A 20405-nucleotide genomic window follows, 5' to 3' on the forward strand; every position below is an offset into this window, starting at 1 on the left:
TGCGTGGGTTTCCTCTGGGTGCTCCGGTTTCCTCCCACAGTCCAAAGATGTGCAGGTCAGGTGAATTGGCCATTCTAAACTGCCCATAGTGTTAGGTGCATTAGTCAGAGGGAAGTGGGTCTGGGTGGGTTACTCTTCAGAGGGTCGGTGTGGACTTGTTGTGCCAAAGGGCCTGTTTCCACACTGTAGGGAATCTAATCTAAGCTAAGCTGATCACTTAATTGAGCAAGTCAGATCAGAGAGTGAAACCCAGCTTGATAGGGCACAAGTTTTACGTGAACTTTATTTACTTTGGTAGTTAGTCAGTGGGCACATTCACAAGAAGCTGCCCATGTATTTTTAACAACATAACATTGAAGTTTATTACACAAAAGAAATGAAAAAAAACAAAGCCACATGCGACATTCTGAAAATATCCAAACATAAACCAGCAAATTGAAAGAGTCAACCATTTTTCACTCAACAGTTTCCTTTGCAGACATTCAACCTGAGTGAAGTAGTAATTCTATCATCTCTTTATTTCTTTAAGTTCATTTACAAGAATTTCTCTACATTCAGATCTGATTCTCTCCATCCATCACCAAGACTTAAAGACATCGACTGACTTTTCTCACTGAATAACCTGGGGCTTTTTCCAGTTGCTTAGACTGCTTTCAGGCTGTCAAACAGCACATCTGTCTGAACGAATCTTTCCATTTAAACCGAAACGGTTTCTGGCCTTTCGCAAGCACTTCAACAATTTGCTGACTGGGTAGTTTGTCTCGTCATTGAGCTTAAGTCACACAATTTCTAGGAAATGCTATTTTGATCCAGTACTTTAAAAAGAAATCCTAACAGTATTAAAAAAGGTCACTTTTACTAAACTAAAAATCAAAAACCTATTTAAGTCTATTTTAGAACCAAAGCTCCCAAGTCATATTATAAACTTACATCAAGTCAGGAGTATCAGAGTTAAACATTACTGAAAATTACACCTTACTAGAATCATAGGGTCATAGAGATTAGTGTGTTTTGAGAAGATGTTTAGCTCAGGTTGAGGTTCTGGATATAAGTTTGCTTGCTGAGCTGGAAGATTCGTTTTCAGACATTTTGTCACCATACTGGATAACATTGTCAGTGAACCTCCGGTGAAGCATTGGTATTATGGCCCGCTTTTTATTTATGTGTTTAGGTTTCCTTGGGTTGGTGATGTCATTTTCTGTGATGATGTCATTTTCTGTTCTTTTTCTCAGGGGGTGGTAAATGAGAAAGGACACCACTTCAGTTGGGACAAAACATCCATCCTGGGACAAGCCAGAGACACACATGAGAATTCAGAGAAACATGGCATTTCAACCGGAACTCTAACAACAAACACATTGACTTGGATCCCGTTTACCAATCCCTGAGAAAAAGAACAGGAAAGGATATCACCACAGGAAATTCCATCACCAACCTAAGGAAACCTAAACACATAAATAACAAGTGGGCCATACCAGCAGTGCTTCACCGGAGACTCACTGATGATGTTACCTAGTATGGTGACAAAACATCTGAAAACAAACCTTCCAGCTCAGCAAGCAAACTTATATCGAGTCATAGAAACGTACAGTATGGAAACAGACCCTTTGGTCCAACTTGTCCATGTCGATCAGATATCCCAACCTAATCTAGTCCCATTTGCCAGCATTTGGCCCATATCCCTCTAAACCCTCCTATTCACATGCTCACCCCATACCTTTTAAAATGTTGTAATTGTACCAGCCTCCACCACTTCCTCTGGCAGCTCATTCCATACATGCACCACCCTCTGTGCGAGAAGGTTGCCTCTTAGGTTCCTTTTAAATCTTTTCCCTCTCACCCTAACCATATGCCCTCTACTTCTGGACTAACCAACCCCAGGTAAAATACCTTGTCTATTTATCCTATCCATGTCTCATGATTTTATAGGCCTCTGTAAGGTCACCCCCCAGCCTCTGACGCTCTAGGGAAAACAGCCCCAGCCTATTTAGCCTCTCGCCATAGCTCAATTTCCTCCAACCCTGGCAACGTCCTTGTAAATCTTTTTTGAACCGTTTCAAGTTTCACAACATCCTTCCAATAGGTGGGAGACCAGAATTGTGTACAATATTCCAAAAGTGGCCTAAACAATGTCCTGTACAGCCGCAACATGACCGTTCAACTCCTATACTCAATGCTCTGACCAGAAAAAGAAAGCATACCAAATGTCTTCTTCACTATTCTGTCTACCTGTGTCTCCACTTGCAAAAAATATTGTTTGGAATTTTTTTTTTAAATATAGGGTTATCTGAAAATAATTAATTACATTTTTGGACTATTTGTCCATTCCTGGATTAAGAGAGTTTTTACCATGTGATTGCTTGAAAATTAAGACAATAATGCAAAGTTGTAAGCAACTGTTTTGTTTTAAATTGGAAATCAAAAGGTTTTGAGTAAGCAGCTGATCAAAACTTTCAAGATGAGAGATGCTGTAAATTCCCTTAAATAATGAGGAAGACCTAGGTTTGAGATAGCTAGGGAACCTCTAGCAATTCCTAGAAACTCTCTCTGGACTTGATTAGACATAAGAGTCAGAGTAAAGACAACATTCCAGAAGTTGCAAGCTTTTCCCTAAAATCCTGTTCTCAGGAGAAGGTTCTGGAAATCTGAAAGAGTTTTCAAATGCCAGTGTTTTGGTCTACCTGATGAAATTTTATTTTGATCAAAAAGTACACAACCTGCAGGCTGTCAGTCCATGTGACATTTTATAAATTTCTACTTTGGAAATAGGACCAGTCTGATTCAAGTTGGAATACAAACAGTTCCTAACCTCACACCTTCAGTGCATTATCTGAGCTGAGATATCACTCTTTTTAAAAAAAAACCTTAAGTTAAATTGGGACTGTGACTTGAAAGAAGTTCTGTGATTTACATATCAATCAAAACCTGCAACCCCATTCTAAGTGATTAAAGACTTAACAGTGATTTAAGTTTGTTCAATACATCACATCAGGTGTATGATACTTTGATCTTTTACTATTAATTCTGTGTCCTATGATCTTGCCCCACTAGCTGTTAAATTATTTTTTTCTGGAGATTCTTACACACTTGATGCAAATTGCAACATGCCAACTTCTGTGAAGAACCGAAATTTTATTAAGCACAGTACTGTACAAGATTTCTGGAGGAACTTTTAACACACTTCGTAGGGTTTGTGGAGTTGTGTCAAAGTTCTCCCCGAACAAAAAAAACAGTCCTTCCTTTATACAAAATCTTTATATCACAGTTAGCAATGCCCACAAGACAAACCTCAGCCATCCTATCTCAGTCACATGCTACTCAAGACACAATGAAGTGACCTGACCATCTCCAGAAACAATATAAATTTAATTCGTCCCTTAGTGGTCAAATCTGTTGCAAATAGTTTTTTTTTGTAAGTATAGGGGAGTAGTCAAATTCCAACTGTCATATTCTTATTGATTTGTGAATAGGGGATGAAAATGTAAATAATAGGATATGACAATGTAAACCACTCTGAATGGCAAGGAAGTGGCCATGTAAATGGCTCTGAATAATAGGAGATGATAATGTAATTTCTTACAATCTGTCAGCCAGAGGCATCCCACCCTATCCTCAGGACATCCAATTTCCTGCAGGTCAGCAGAGCAAGTTAACTCTTTAATGTCCCACTAGCTATCTGACTAAGGAACAACACTCTGAAAGGTTACACTTCCAGATAAACCTGTTGGACTATAACCTAGTGTTGTTATGTGATTTTTAACATTGTCCACCCCAGTTCAACATTTGCACCTCCACATCATGATAAAATCTCAACCTCAAGACATTTGGCAAGTCCATAAGGACCCTCACCAACCTTTACAGATGCACCATGGAAAGCATACTGTTCAGGTGCATAATGACAAGGTATGGCAACTGCTCTGCCCAGGACCGTAAAAAATCTACAGAAAGTTGTATGCACAGCCCAGACCATCACAGGAGCCAACCATCCATCCACAGACTCCATTTACCTACGGAAGGGCTGCCAACACCATAGATGCATCGCACCCTGGTAATGACCTCCGACAAACTCTTGCATCAGGCAGAAGATATAGAAGCTTGAACCCACACATCAATAGGTTCAGAAACCGCTTTTTCTCAGCTGTTATTAGACTGATGAATGGACTGTCTAATCTCAAATAATGCTGATCGCGCTAATGCTGATCTCACCTGCGCAATGTAATCTAAGTTTTTACTTTACAACCTTTGATCTGTACATCCCTGCTTATCGTGATCTGCCTGTTCTGCAGACTGTACTTCGGTACATGTGACATAAAATCAATCAAAAAAAAACCGGATTATGACAATGTTCCAAAAATTCAAATCCAAATTAATTGGAGTCAGACTTTATCTACCATCAATGGTGTTGCTGTTATTCACAGGAAAAGCAGAGCTGAAGAGTTATTACATTCAATCTTTTGATGTTAGATGTTTAGTCCACGGGGTTTCTTTTCCCCCTTTGCCTTGAAACAAAACCTTTCTCAAAGTCTTGTCTTTTTGTGTACTGTGAGACAAATTAAAGAGATGTTGTTTTAATTCTGATCACAGTTTAGATGTTAAAGCAATTGGCAACTCTTGATAAAGATTAAGTATTGTTGACAGTAAACTGATGATTTTTGAGTTCAATAAACTGGTCTGGGGGTTTCTTTTGTTCTGACTAATCACAGACAAGACTGGAGTTGGCAATTTTGATGATTGAATCAAGAAATTTAATGGTGAAGAGCGACTGGTTGAACAGTGGGTGTTTGATTCCCAGCACACTCCTCCCCTCATTGTTGAAGAGGGTGCATCTGAAATGGTTTCATAGAAAAGTAAAAGGACATTTCCTAATCTCTATTGATGTCAATGGAAGAAAACACAAACCAGCTGGCTGAAATTACCACACAAATTACCGGCATTGCCAAAAGCAGACTGACAAAGCCTATAATAGTAGCAGAAATCGCTGAAGAAACTCAGCAGGGCTGACAACATCTGCGGAGAGAGAAACTGAGATAATGTTTCTGGTCCAATGAGCATTCTGATGAAGGGTCTGTTAACTCTGTTCCTTTGCCAGACCTGCTGAGTTTCTTCAGCAATTTCTCTTTTGGCTTCAGATGTCCAGCATCCTCAGTTCCAGGTTTGATTTTTGCAAAAGGTGAAATCACCAAACAATAGCAACGGGAGAAGAGAGAGAGAAAAAAAATCCCACTTGTTTATTTTTGATCTTTTAAAAAAAAACGACTAAGTCAAGCATTTTCTCTTGTAGGCATTCTGGCACTCAGAACGAATCCCTTAGTCTTGGGAGATGCTGCTTGCGAAGTGTGTTACTCTCCATACCTCCTCCAGCTTTTTTTAAAAAAAGCTTTTATTTAAAGTAAATTGGTAGAACCAATCTGACGCACAGTTGGGGCACAGACAGACTCTGACCTCAGACCTTTAATGCATCGTCTGAGCTGCGATTTCACCCTTACTTTTATAAAACCTTAAATTATCTTGGCAATGTGACTTGAAAGAAGCTTTTTGATTTGCATATTAATGAATCAAAACCTGCAACCCCATTCTAAGTGATTAAAGATGTAACAGCAATTTAAGTTTGTTCAAGACATCGCATCAGTTGTATGACACTTCAATCGTTTACTATAAATTCGGTGTCTTATGATCCTGATTTGGAGATGCTGGTGTTGGACTGGGGTGTACAAAGTTAAAAATCACACAACACCAGGTTATAATCGAACAGGTTTAATTGGAAGCACATTAGCTTTCGGTGATCCTGCCCGACTGGCTACCTGACGAAGGAGCAGCGCTCTGACAGCTTGTACTTCCAAATAAATCTGTTGGACTATAACCTGGTGTTGTGTGTTTTTAACTTAATATAAATTGGAAAGGAGAAGGTGTCTTATCAGACGGCAGGGTTCTCATTAGAGAGAGAGGGATGATTTAACCTGAAGGTGCCCCACCTCAGAGTCGAAAACAGCATGTGCAGTCCTCAATTTCTCCTATTCGTTGCTCACTCCTCAGGCCAGGGGAGTGAGTGAGATGGAGAGTCTCTTATGATCAACAAGAAAAAAAAAACAGAAATTGCTGGGAAGTCTCGGCGTGTGGGGACAGGAGTGAGAGTTAACTCCGAGAGTGACCCTTCCTGGTGGTGACGGGTGAGGCTGGGAGCAGGGGGCTGCTGCCTTATTTTCTCCTGAAAAAATCGCGCCGGCTCAACGCCCCCGAGCACCTCCCCCGCCGTTCAGTACTGACCTCGGAGTCTGTCACCAGTAGCTGATGGTAGTCCTTACTCGGTGCTGGAGCCTGAGCACGGATTTCGAAGAGCGTGCCTTTTAACAGCGACGCCATTTTGGACGCTTCTCATTCCCAGAGCAACGGCGTCGAATGTAAACAACAGCGGCCGCGACTAGTTTTACTTTACACCGTGTCTGCACAGCACCAATTCGACACCCACACCACTTCAATTATTTTGGCGGGGGGGAAAAATAAGAATTTTTTAAAAAAATCACCGCTACCCGGCGGGGCCAATTAAAAAAAAATTATTGTCAAGGGCTCCGGGCCGGACCGACAGTGCCCGGGACTCGAGAGGTTGTGACCCCGCGGAGTGATCCCCTGACGGTGAAGAGGAGGAGGAGGAAGGAGAGAGAGAGAGAGAGTTGATTAATTGTAAATACAGCTGATTATCTATGTCTTTTTCTTCTTAAAAAATAGAAAAGGGGAAGTATTGCACGTCGGTAGATTTGAAAGGATGTAGAGGGAAGAGAGAGAGAAAAGGCTGAGGTATGGATGATAGGAAATGAGTAAGAGGTGAAAGAAAGCCGTCTTTATTTAATTTTTTTATCTCTCTCTCTGTGTGTGTGGAAGGCCAGGAAGGGAGTGAGAGGGTTTTGCCCTCCCCCCATCCCCAAACCCTCCCCCATTAACAGTGAATGGATGGAGCTGAGAAATAGTGCAGTGGAAGGATACATGGGCAGAGGGAGAAGCTGAGAGTTAGAGAGAGAGGGGGCAGAGGGAGAGCTGGTGGCAGGACAGGCAGTAGAATTGGAACAAACTAGGTAATAACATTTACTTCCAACAACAGCAACAGAGATATATAAAGGAGTGGTGGAACCCACTTGTTTATTCTTGACCTTTTTTGTTAAACAAAACAAGGATTTTCTTCTTTGGAGACATTAATTCCTGGCACCAGAATGAATTCCTTAGCCTTGTAAGAAGCAGGGTGTGTTGGATTAACTCTTCCCTTTTTTTTTCTGTTTGTGGGCTTGAAAAGAGCTACTCTTGTATCTGAAAGAATTGGAAAGGAATATGTGTGTTTATCTTATTTGAGTCAGTTTGTGGTTATTTCCTCTCGTTTCGCCCTTTTTTTATTTGCTCTGCTAACATCTGAGGGATCAGCTGAAGCTTTTTGGCTTTCTTTCTCTCTTCCTCCCCCCCCCTTGTCTATTCCCTCAATCCCCGAGTGCTTTTCCTGTTTGTGATGGGAGGGGGAAGAGAGAGTGAGAAAGAAAGAGGGAGGCCCTTTCAACCCGAACATTGGGCTCAGCTTGGCATTCGCCTTGCTCAGGGGCCAGGGGGCAAAAACAAAATGGTTTGGATCTACAATATATTTTACTCGAGTTGTTTTGTCTGTGTGTTTGGGGGGGGGTCGCTTTCTCTGGTGTGTAAACGAGATTAGTTTCTTTTTCCTTTGTTTTTTGAGGAGGGGAGGGCTATGAGAGAGGGAGGTTTTTTTAATATTTCCCCTCCTCCTCCCCCATCCCCACTCTCTCTTATTCCCCCCCCTTCTTTCCCAGCAGCACTTGGTGTTTGACGTTTCCACATCCGGCGACAGCTGTAACTCCGACAGCGGGGATTGACGCTGGACACACAGGCCTGGACGCTCATTTCCACCACCACCACCACCCCCCCCTCTCTCCCCTCCCTTCCCCAAACTCCCCCCTCCCTTCCCCAGACACCACCTTCCCTAGCTTTAAAGAGAGACTGCTGGCTTGATGTGATCAAGGAAAGAGACAGCTAAGCTCGAACCGTTTTTGTTGTTGTTGTTGCTGTAAATGTAGTTGCTTACACCCTCTTCCTTTGGTGGCTGTTGGGTTTTAAACCCACTACGAGGTAGGCCGCTTATAGCCATAATGAAAGCTCTTAAAATAAAGACCTGTTGTCTGGGCCTGATCAGTAATATTTTCCATGATCCAGACGGATGTACAATATTACCCCATTTTTATTTTTGCGAGTATTAATTTGTGTGTGTGTGTTAGTTCGAGAAGCAACCATACTTCAATTTGAAAAGCAAATTGTGCACTTTTACCGCAAGGGTTGGACGGGAGTGTTGCTTTGGGATAGATTATTTCTTTCGTTCAAAAATAACCAGCTGTCTCTGTAGCACCGACACAGACCATGGCGGTGCAGTCCTGCCGCAGCACTGTTGTGTAGGCCGCAAAAGTAAACAGGACTAGCCAACGCACCACGTATCTCCGTAAACCCATTGTCTCTCTTTAATTTCGACAAAGGGACACCATCTACTAAGCTGATGTATCTAAACTTTTCTGTATGCACACAGGACCGAAAGTTCGGTACCATTTTTAGGTTTCCTAGGAAGTCTGAAACTCTCCAATCTCCCTCAATTTGTGTAAAGCAAGTTTGAGTTTAATTTGACTTCATGAAGAAGTCTGCGTGTCTCTGCCAAGAATAATCGTCACCAAACAACTATTGGTTATGGCTGCTCACACAATCTGATGTGCATAAAGTGCAAAATGCAACTTCTTTCGCATAATTTCTGAATTTATTAAGAGGAAGGGGACAGTTTTATGGGCATGGGTATATTCATTTTCTCCGTGGACCATTTTTAAAAGTGGGCAAGAACCATTTTGGGGTTGACAGCATCAAAATTGAGTGTAAAGGCTGTTTTTTTTTCAGTGGGTAACAATATTGCAGATGGTAAGGCTAATTCACCCCCACTTTGCTGAAAAACGGTATTTGTGTTTTTAGCATTTCTCTGGTGCCTTAATTTGTCTTAAAATTTAAATGTGTTAGAGTATTTCCATCAAATGTATAATGGCCAAGTTCAATTTGGTTTTGCTTGCAGTTCTCATGAGTGTTCTTGTCAGGGAAGAGAATGGGGATGATGAGAGCTGCTGTTGTTTTCCTTTAGTCTTGTTGAAACCAAATCAAGGGCCCATTTTGGAAACGTTTCTACTTGATTATAACAGCACCATGAATTAATTGATTGTTCCTTGTTGAAAGTTGCTAAGCTTTTGAACGAGTGAGGCAAAATATAGTGTTTTATTGAACTTTTGCCATCTGAAAGTGCCCAATTTGCTTGTGAAATGCATTGAATTTGGTCCCATGTTAAAAGATCCTAGAATAGTCTCTTGGACATATCAGTGAGCAAGAATCCCACAAGTTTCAAGGCTTGGTTTCTGTTTAAATACCAAAATAAATTGCGGATGCAATCAGAAACAATACCAGAAATTGCTGGAAAAGCTCAGCAGATTTGGCAGTATCTGGAGAGAAATCACAGTTAACATTGTGGGTTGAATGACTCTTAGAATGTTCCAGTTGTTTTTGTTTGTTTGCTTTAGCATCATTGCAAATTATGCATCAAACCTGTAGATGGGTTTCGCAACCTCTGGGATCAGTGATAGATCATTATTCAGATTGGACCACTGATCTTTAGGGGTGCAAAAGAAATTTTGCATGAAGTTGAAATAAAATTTCATTATACATTAAGCCCAAGTTTGAGTATTACCTCAAGCGAACTCCAAGTCCTTTCCTTGTTCATGGTGATATAACGTCAAACTGAGAGACTTAATTTTGTTTTAACCTTGAATAAAGTTGTCAAAAAATGCTTTTTCTTAGATTTAGCAATTGTTTGGTAATACTTCAAACACGCGCTGTGTGCGTCTATGACTCTGACATTTTGGCTCTGCTACTGGTAGAGAAGGACGTTGTCCGTTATGAATGTCATTATCAATGTTTTCAGGAATGTTGGAGTGTGTATATTATTTAATGTTTGATTCTGAAAATTTGATATCATCTGTTTATCTCTGAAACTGGCTAGTTCAACTCCAGCATCTTTTTTTCCCTCTGCTTACAGGTCAGTTTTCACGTGATGTTCCTGTTTGGGGTGCAATGAGGGTTATATAAGCTGGCACTGATGTCCTTGCTGGATTTGTAAGTAAAAAGATCGAAGAATTGTATTGACAGCTTTGGAGCAGATATACTAAAATCAGCAAAAATTGTTGGGGAAACTTAATAAATTTGTATTTAAGAATGAATCTGTGGAGTGACCTCCCCAGTATGAGTTGCCAATAGGTCCAATGTTTGCTTAATGGGTGAAACTGGGAGAGAACTATTTTGGTAGAACATCAGTCCAAAATTAATAGTAATTACTGTAATATCAGGCTTTGGTTGAACTGCAAAATTCACCTCCTTTCCCATTCGTATTGAACTGGTAGTGTGATGTATTTAGGAATGTTGTGTTGGAGAAAACCATGTGGATTCTGGTTTTAGAAACACTTATCTAGTTTTGATCAAAATCAGTAATGGCTTTCATTAAAGCAAACAATAATCAAGAGAAAAACCTACAGCCACCAGAAGGGTTAAGCAGCTCTAAATGGTTCATTGAAGGCAGTTTTAGGTTCCTTTGGTCCATAGTTTAAGAAATATGCGCAGTCCTAAATGTTTACTGCAAATAGCATGGTGGCTCAGTGGTCCCTCACAGCCCCAGGGACCTGGGTTTGATTCCAACCTCGGGCGACTGTGCAAACTCCACACAAACATTCTCCGTGTCTGCATGGGTTTCCCCTGTGTGCTCCAGTTCCTCCCATGATCCAAAGATGTGCAGGTTAGGTGAATTGGCCATGCTAAATTGCCCATAGTGTTCAAGGATGTGTAGGATAGGTGCACCGGTCAGGAGTAAATGTAAAGTAATAGGGTAGGGGGAATGGGTCTGGGTTACTGTTCGGAGGGTTAGTGTGGACTTGTTGGGCCAAATGACCTGTTTCCAAATTGTAGGGATTCTCTGATTCAAACTTCAAGTCTAAACATCTCCTTTTGCTCTTGTGTAAAAATAATAATAAACTTCTCTCTACTCTGGGGTGTTTGTCACCTTCAAGTGTTTTCAGTGGAGATAGAATGGGAGGGCTGTATTCAGTTGAGAAACTGGATTTTTGACTAAAGGACTGATAAGGCAATAGACCAGAGTAGAGATTGATGTCATTCAATATGTTCCTTTTATTTGGAACCTATTCTGAAGTGCAAATTGTTTTATGAAAAGTCAGATGCATACAATCCAGATAATAACTGAGTACTTTCTCAACTGACCCATCTTTAGTTCTCTTTTCTGTAGATGTGACAAAATGCATCATTGTCAATTACCACTGTTTTGAAAAAGTCCTACTTGTTCAATATGAAATGTAGTTCATGTACAACAAGATTCCACAAATTATGGGATAGCGTTTGTTGTTTTGATCTGTGGGTTTTGTGCAATGCTCAAGAAAGTGTCTTTAGGTTTTATATCCATTTGAAGGTGCTGAGGGGATCTGTGTTGAACATCAAAAGATGATGTAGCATTGCATTAGTACAATGTAGCATATAAATATTGACCTAAATATACCTGCTTAATTTTTGAAGTGTGACTTGATCTCAACTTAGTCTCCCTCCTGCCTTTGATCATGTGAGGTGTAATTGTGACTGATCAAGAAAGCAAATAAATCCTGGACCAATAAGTTGCAACTGTGTGAAGCTAGAGTTCAGAAATAAAGTAATTAGCTTATTGCTGAAACATCTTTCCAAGTTCATTAGAAGTTTGTCTAATGGCAAGCCTTTTAATGAGTTTTGCTCCTGTCCACTTTTTTTTGATCATTTGGGGATAGATAGTGAATACATATTGGGCAAAAGGAACATTTAGGTTTAATTGATTTTTAACATTTCTGCTAAGATTCCATTCATCCATAGTTTTCAGAAGTACATATCTGGCAAGCACGAGGAATGGGGTGTGTCGGTTACATGAGAAGTACTAATCATGGCTGGGAGAATTTGACTCATTGCTGCCACAAGATTGATGTGCAATCAGAATGATGGATTAAATGCATTAAAATTAGTTCAAAACTGACCTTGAAGCTGCTATGTGGTCTCAGTGAGGATGCCCAGATTCAAATTGCTTTTACCCCAAGCAGTTGCATGAGTATTCCAGATACTTGGGATCCAGGCAACTGGGGCTATACTTGTGCTGTGGGAGACGGGGTGGACAGTGTTCAGTATAATTGATATTATAGAACATAGAACATTACAGCGCAGTAGAGGCCCTTTGGCCCTCAATGTTGCACCGCCCTGTCATACTAATCTGAAGCCCATCCCACCTACACTATTCCATGTACGTCCATTTGCCTGTCCAATGACTGCTTAAATGCACTTAAACTTGGCGAATCTACTACCGTTGCAGGCAAGCATTCCATACGCTTACTACTCTCAGTAAAGAAACTACCTCTGACATCTGTCTTATACCTATCTCCCTCACTTTAAAGTTGTGTCCCCTCGTGTTTGCCGTTCCCCTATTTGGAAAAAAGCTCTCCCTGTCCACTCTATCTAACCCTTTGATTATCTTTGTGTGTCACTATTAAGTCACCTCTTCACCACCTCCTCTCTAATGAGACAGCCTCGAGGCCCTCAGCCTTTTCTCGTAAGACTTTCCTTCCATACCAGGCAACATCCTAGTAAACCTCCCCTACACCCTTTCCAAAGCTTCCACATCCTTCTTATAATGCGGTGACCAGAACTGTACACAATACTCCAAGTGTGGCCGCACCAGAGCTTTGTACAGCTTCAGCATAACCTCCTGGTTCCGGAACTCAATCCCTCTATTAATAAAGGCCAAAACACTGTATGCCGCCTTAACAACCCTGTCAATGATTTTTGAATTTTGATGCCTTTGGTGGAAAGCAGTTAAATGGTTACTCTTTAATAACAATTGATCCAACCTAGAACATGACCATTCAGCCCATTGTATCTGCATTGGCTGTCTCAGCAATTTACTTAGTACTGACCTCCTGTCTTTTCCCTGTAACCTACTGCATTGTTCTTTTTCAAATAACAATGTAATTTTTTTTTGCATACTGTGATTGAGCCTGTTTCCATCACACTCTTACAGAATGATTTCTGGACCTTAATCTCTGATTGCATGAGATTTGCTTTTGCCAGTTACTTTAAATCTGTGCCCCCTCATTCTTGATCCTGTCCAAAATGGGCAGTTTCTCTCTGTCCACTCTGGTCTCTCAAGGTTCTGAATATTGCCATCCAATTTACTCTAGGTTGTCTCTGTTCTCAGGTAAATAGTTTTAATGTACCAATCTGTCTTCAAAACTGAAGTCTTTAATTCCTAGAATCATTCTTTTGAGTCTTTTTTTTTATTTTCAATTATTTTCAATTTCTTTGCGTCTCTTGCCAAATTAGTCCTATAGAAGCTCAACATAATCTCTCAACCCTTGTGGTCTATACCTCTGTTAATTAAAGCCAAGGATACGGAATGTTTTACTCGCTATTCTCTCATGCCCCTTCCAATGAGTTCTGTGTTTTTACACTCGAGTCTTTCTATTTCTCCACACCCTTTACAGTTGTAACCCTCAATTTATATTATCCTGATGTTTCTCCTTACCAAAATTAATTACATCAGTTGCCCTGCATTGACTTTCACCTGCTACCTGATTTAACTGGTCATATCCTTTTGAAGTTCAACACTACTCTCTTCATAGTTCACAATATGCTCAAATTTTGTACTTTGGGTCATTTCTTTTTTCTCAGAAAAATAGTCCTAACAGCTGCTTTGTGCCAGCTCAGCATTACCATTAAATATGAGCTTTCAAACATTTATTGACCACCTCTTTTTAATACTTTATCTAACTGCCACTCTCTGGGGAAAAATAATTAACTACCTTTTGCAGAAATAAATTCCTTTGCATCTCCATTAAATGAATGTCCCCATCATTCTGTATCTATCCCCTCGTCTGAGATTTTCCCCACTCGTGGGAACATCATTTCCGCCCAGCATGTCCTCTTGGAATCTTCTGTTTCAATATGATGACCCTTCATTCTTCTAAACTATAATAAAGTCCTTCTGTATGGCTGATCTAGATATATCAGCCTCTTCATCTCAGGAATCAGGCCGGTGAATCTGTTTCAAATAGCCTCCAGGGGCAGTATGTCAGTTTTTTTTAAGTACAGGGACAAAAATTGAGCGTGGTGATTCAGTTGTGAACTCACGAACGTGCTGAACAGTTTTAATAAGACTGCCATGTTTGTAAACACCCACCCACTCAGCAATAAAAGCCAAAATTCAATTTGCTGCCTTAATTAGTTGCTGCACCTGGAAGCTGACATTTTTGCTTGTGGACAAGAATACACTGATATCTCTGTGCTACACGTTTTTGCAGAGTCTCTGTCCATAATAGTCTACCTTTTGATTCTTCCTACCAAAGTGCATGACCTCTCAGTTTTCTACATTAAACTCCATATGCCAAGTTATTGCCCACTCACTCGGCCTAACTGTAACCACTTTGTAGATTCCTTATGTCCTCATTACAAGACATCCTCCCATCTATTGTATCAACAGCAATTTTGAATATATTACATTGTGATTCCCTCCAAGTTGTTATTAATGAATAATTGAGGGCCGAGAACTGATCCTTGCATCATGCCACAAGTTATCTTTCCAACCTGAAGAAGACCCATTAATCTTGATTCTGTTATCCAGTCCTCAATCTGTGCTAACATAATCTCCCCTCCACAATATATTGCTACTACATAACCCTGTGAACATATGCAAATTGAAGTGTAGCTACTTGTACCATTTGTGTGTTGGTTTTTGTTGGCTTGAGTTCCATTGCATCATGCACCTTGTTTCTGAGAAATCTTGAAATTTAAAGTATATCTACTTTGTCATTAGCCAATATTGAACGTTTATTGCCAATATTGAACATTTATCGCCAATTTGAAGTTCCACACCCTTTTAGTTGTTATGCAATACATATGGCTGTTTTGCAACCTCAAAAAATGACTAGATGGGAATAATTGAAAATTTCATGAATTTTATGGTTGATACTGCCTCTGAAGTAGCAGGTTAGGATTTCAAGTTTCGTATAATCAAGGTAAATGAGAGTCAATAGTATGTGTGAGGAGGAAAAAAAACACTTACTTTTCTACTGTTCACCTTTATGTCAAGGAAGTAGATTACTTATTCCTGGAGCTGAAAATGTGTTGCTGGAAAAGCGCAGCAGGTCAGGCAGCATCCAAGGAACAGGAGAATCGACGTTTCGGGCATAAGCCCTTCTTCAGGAATGAGGAATTCTCATTCCTGGAGAAGGACTTATGCCCGAAACGTCGATTCTCCTGTTCCTTGGATGCTGCCTGACCTGCTGCGCTTTTCCAGCAACACATTTTCAGCTCTGATCTCCAGCATCTGCAGTCCTCACTTTCTCCTCCTTATTCCTGGAAGCAAACACTGATCACTGAAGTAGACTCAGACATACTTGACCACTTCATTTATATTGAACAGTGGTTGGTGAACTTGCTGTAGTTGAAATTTCATCTGTGTAGCTCCCCATTTAAAGGCCATACCATGCTTCCTAATTTTTCATTTTCCTACACTTTTTAAAAAGTTGCTGTCTTTAAGGTGTTCAGAATTTCAAACTTTGACTCAACAAATAAGAACTTTATTTTAGAAAATAGCCTGTTACCCAGTGTTAATATTTATAGTGGCAGATTCTATCATTCTTATTTGTGATTAGTTATTTTTAACTAAAGTGTTCAAGTAATTTTCAGTATATATTAATCTAATTAAATCACTAATTGTATTCGAAGATAGTATTCTGCCATATACATATACAAGAAAAAAAGTTGCATGTTAGTGATAAAGGAGAGGCAAGAATGAGTGATTTTAATATAAAGTGGATGAGCTATTCATCATGCTTTCAAGTGAGTTTCTAAGGACCGCATGTTGTGGACCCAGTTAGCGCAGGTTATGCTAGACTTGGTAGATACTAGTCAGATTGATAGTTGTCCGTCAGATAGCTGAATTGATGAAATAGAGGAACATTAAACAATAGAAGAAAAATTGGATTAGAAGCAGAAACTAGCTAGGAAAGTAAAACGGTAAGAGATTTTGCAGGCTGTTAGAAAGGAAAAAGGTAAGTATAAGTAAAGGAAATGTTGGTCCTCAAGTGAGAATGTGGGGTTAAGGAAATGGCAGATGAAATGAACAATACTTTGTTCTTTTGTGAAGACAGAAGCATACAAATAATTTCCAGAGGGAACAAGGGTTTACTAGGAAGGAGGAATTGAAGCATAGAAAACAGCAGGAGTAGGTCATTTGACCCTTCAAATCTGTTCTATCTTTCACTGTGATTTTGGCCCACTTGCTTAATCTGTCTATATCTCAGCACCCTCGCTACTTGTCTTCCCATTTATTTTTGTCAACTGCAAACTTGACTATAGTACATTCACTTTCTTAGACCATAAGACATAGGAGTGGAAGTAAGGCCATTCGGCCCATCGAGTCCACTCCGCTATTCAATCATGGCTGATGCGCATTTCAGCTCCACTTGCCAGCGTTCTCCCCGTAGCCCTTAATTCCTCTAGACAACAAGAACCTATCAGGTTCTTCATCCAAGTCCTTTTATAATATATTAATGATTGCAGCTCCAGCACTGATTTCTATGGCACAGTACTAGTTAGAGATTTCAGGAAGGCAATCTCTTTTTTTTTAAATGTATCTTTTAGATTTGATTAGATTACTTAGTGTGGAAACAACAGGCCCTTCGGCCCAACAAGTCCACACTGACCCGCCGAAGCACAACCCAACCAAACCCATTCCCCTACATTTACCCCTTCACCTAACACTACGGGCAATTTAGCATGGCCAATTCACCTAACCTGCACATTTTTGGATTGTGGGAGGAAACCAGAGCATCTGGAGGAAACCCACGCAGACACGGGGAGAAGGTGCAAACTCCAGAGTTGCCTGAGGCGGGAATTGAACCCGGGTCTCTGGCGCTGTGAGGCAGCAGTGCTAACCACCATGCCACCGTGCTGCCCAATTCTTCATCTTTGCCATTACCTCTAGCATTAAGTATTCAGTCACCTAATGCGTGGTACCTTCTGAATATTCCACATACATTTTATCCACTGCTTCCCCATATCAATTCTGTTCACCCCCTTTAAGAATTCTAGTAAATTTTTTGACAGGCATGATTTCCCTTTCATCTGTTCCGATGTGGGTAGAGGGTTAGTTGACAGGCAGAGAATGGGGATAAAGGGCACTTTTGAGGATGGTACCTGGTGACTATTATAGTTCAATAGGTATCAGTCTTGGGACCACAACTATTCATGTTATACATTAATAATCCAGGCAAAAGAACTGAAGACACTGTTGCTAAGTTTTCAGGTGCCTTAAGAATTGACGGAGGGACCGGTAGTGTTGATGAAGTGTGGAGACTGCTGGAGGACCTGGACAAGCTAGGAAAGTGCGCAAAGTGGCAAATGGAATGCAGTGTGGGCAAAGTGATGTCATGCTTTTTGATAGGAAGAATAGAGGTTTGGTCTATTTTGAGTGGGGAAACGCTTTAAAAATCTGAAGCACAAAGACTTTGGAGTCCTCTTTCAGGATTCTGTTAAGTCTAACTTGCAGGTTCAGTTGGAAGTCGGAAGGCAAATGCAATGTTAGCATTAATTTTGAGGGCTAGAATACAAGAGTGGAATATATTGCTGGAGCTGTATAAGCCTGTGGTCAGACCACATTTGAAACAGTGGTTTGGGCCCTGTATCTGCTGAACTTGGAGGGGGTCTAGAAGATGTTTACAGAGGAGGGATGATGGGCCTTTGTTGAGAAACTGAGGACTCTTCGCCTGTACTTGAAGTTTAGAAGGATGAGAGGGTGATCACATTGAAACTTACAGAATACTGAGAGGCCTGGATAGAGTGGTCATGGAGAAGAAATTTCCTACTCGGAGAGACAAGCATGACAGAGCACCAGTGTGAAAGGATGACCTTTTTTCAAACTGAGGTTAGGAATTTCTTCAGCCAGACGGTGGTTAATCTGTGGGATTTATTGCTGCAGAAGGCTGTGGAAGCCAAGTCAATGAGGTATATTTAAGACAGATAGGTTATTGATTGGAAAAGTGGTCACTAGTTATGGGGAGAAGACAGGAGAATGAAGTTGAGAAACATGAGCCATGATCGAATGGCTAGAAGATGATGCTCATTAACCTGTATTTGTGCAAATAATTTTATCTATTTTGTTAGGAATACTACAGGCATTCAAGTAAACCCATTAATTTTCTTTAATTACCATTTCAGTTCCCCTTTTTGACCCTAATTATTGCTATCTTTCTGTCGTTATGTATACTCTGTCCTTTCCTGTCTCATTCTGGGCATTGTTATCCAAATAGCTGTCCTGTAGTGCTGCCATACCTTTTTGCTTTGTAAACATACTTTGCCCCACTCCCAAACCCATCTCTCCACCCTTATAAATTAGCCTCTGCAGTCCTACATATCAGACTTGTCAGGACACTTGTCCTAGCTTGAAATCTGGTCTGTTTCCATGCTGTACAGGTCAATGACACTATGAGCTGCCTTCTACCCCAGTATTGATGCCAGTGCCCCATGAACTGAAACTATTCCTTCTGCCCAAGCTTCAAATCAAACATTTGATTCCCTGACTTTATTTTCCATTTGCCTGTGGTTTAGGTAGTCATTCTGAGATGATTACCTTGGAAGTTCTGTATTTTAACTCCTTCCTAATTGCCCAGTCTTAGCCTTTTCTGGTTGTGTCAATGTTGTTTATACTAGTGTGGTCAATGTTTGCTTGATACCTCCATTCATCCATGTTCACTAGGGAATGTACTTAACCCTGGCACTGGGCAGGTAACACAGCCTTTACGGCTCCTCCTCACGTTGAGAATATTATCTGTTTCCCTTATTACGCTGTCCCTACCACAAATGCTTCCTTATTTCTTTCCTACCACTTCAATGGCTCTCTATATCAAAGTGCCAGGATCAGTTTGTATATCATTTAGTACAGATATGTTTACATTTGGTGTCCAAAAGCTCCTACATGTTGCAGCATCAAATGACCTGTCCTCACTATTGTACTTGATTTAATTTGTAACTTAATTACTTGAGATTCCCTGCTTTTTACACTTCACTATAATGATATTTTCTTAAAGAAAATCACCATTTAGCAGTTTCTTTTGAGAAGAGAGCAGCAAAGCATTGGGGGCAAACTCAAATTAGCTGTTTCTTTAAAGACTGGGAATATTCACCAATCCTATTCTCCAATTAGCTGTTTTCCCTGCACCTGTGTGTCATGCAATGGTCTGTGATGCCATTGTGCCAGGCAGAGAATAGAGGGATACGGATCGTGTGCAGGCAGATAAGATTTGTTTAGAACAGTATCATGGTTGGCACAGTTGCGATGGGCCGAAGGTCCTGTTCCTGTGCTATACTGTTTTATGTTCCACTAAGCCTATTGTCCAGACAGTGAGTGACTTTTCTGAAAGCCTGTTCAGCTGGAGTCTGTCATAAAGGATGTGATTACAAGATACTTAGGTACCAGTGGGATTCTGTAAAGTCAGCATGGATTTATGCAAGTGCAGTGATGTTTGAGAACCTGCTGGAGTTTATTTAAAGGAGTAACTTGCAGATTAGATCTGGGAATTCCTGTGCGTGTGGTGTATTTGGATTTTCAAAAAGCCTTTGATAAAGTCCCACAAAAAAGGTTATTGTGCAAAATCAAAGCACATAGAATACTTAAAAACAAAATTAAGGTGTCAATAAAGTAAAGTTACCCAACAGGTCTACTGCATGCCAAGCAACATAAGCAGCAAGCGAGAGCTAAGCGATTCCATAACCAGCAGTTCAGATCCAAACTCTGAAGTTGTGTGACATCCAATTATGAATGGTGGTGGATAACTCATTGGAGGAGGCAGCTCCACAAATATCCCCATCCTCAATGATGGAAGAACCAAACATATCAGTGCAGGGAGAATGCTAAAGCATTCACAGCAATCTTGAGCTAGGTGTACTGAGTGGACGATCCATCTCTACCCTCTCCAGCATCACAGTTACTGGTCCTGAGCCTATTTGATTCACTCCTTGTGAATCAAGAAAAGGTTGGTGGCACTGGACAGTGCAAGGGCTTCATGCCCTGACAACATTCCAACAATAGTACTGAAGGCTTGTGCTTCAGAACTTTCTGATCCCTGAGCCAAGCTGTTACAGCATGGGCATTTACCTGACAATGTACAAAATTGCCGAGGTATGTCCTGTACATACACACACTTGGGAGAAGTACAACCCAGCCAATTACTACCTCATCAGTTAACTTTAGGTAATCAGTAAAGTGA

General features: G+C 40.6%; 2 protein-coding genes across 14 annotated transcripts in view; one reads left to right on the forward strand and one right to left on the reverse strand.

Moving 5' to 3' along the window:
• The window catches only part of LOC140478678 (F-box only protein 36-like), an 89102-nt gene extending 82526 nt beyond the window's left edge, over window positions 1–6576 (reverse strand). The window contains exon 1 of the mRNA XM_072571948.1: window positions 6265–6576. Coding sequence (XP_072428049.1) covers window positions 6265–6360 — 96 coding nt within the window. The 5' untranslated portion in view covers window positions 6361–6576. The remainder of the gene's footprint in view (window positions 1–6264) is intronic.
• Window positions 6548–20405, forward strand: part of trip12 (thyroid hormone receptor interactor 12) — a 217834-nt gene continuing 203976 nt past the window's right edge. For 4 of the 13 annotated variants that reach the window (XM_072571939.1, XM_072571934.1, XM_072571943.1 and 1 more), the window contains exons 1-2: window positions 7860–8121; window positions 10106–10182. The gene's annotated coding sequence lies outside the window, so the exon portion shown is untranslated. Of the gene's footprint in view, window positions 6793–6921; window positions 7068–7514; window positions 7601–7859; window positions 8122–10105; window positions 10183–20405 lie in introns of those variants that run through there. The other 9 variants (XM_072571941.1, XM_072571936.1, XM_072571940.1 and 6 more) reach the window with 6 other exon arrangements.

The sequence above is a fragment of the Chiloscyllium punctatum genome, chromosome 6 (genome assembly GCF_047496795.1).
Source record: "Chiloscyllium punctatum isolate Juve2018m chromosome 6, sChiPun1.3, whole genome shotgun sequence".
Lineage (NCBI taxonomy): Eukaryota > Metazoa > Chordata > Chondrichthyes > Orectolobiformes > Hemiscylliidae > Chiloscyllium > Chiloscyllium punctatum.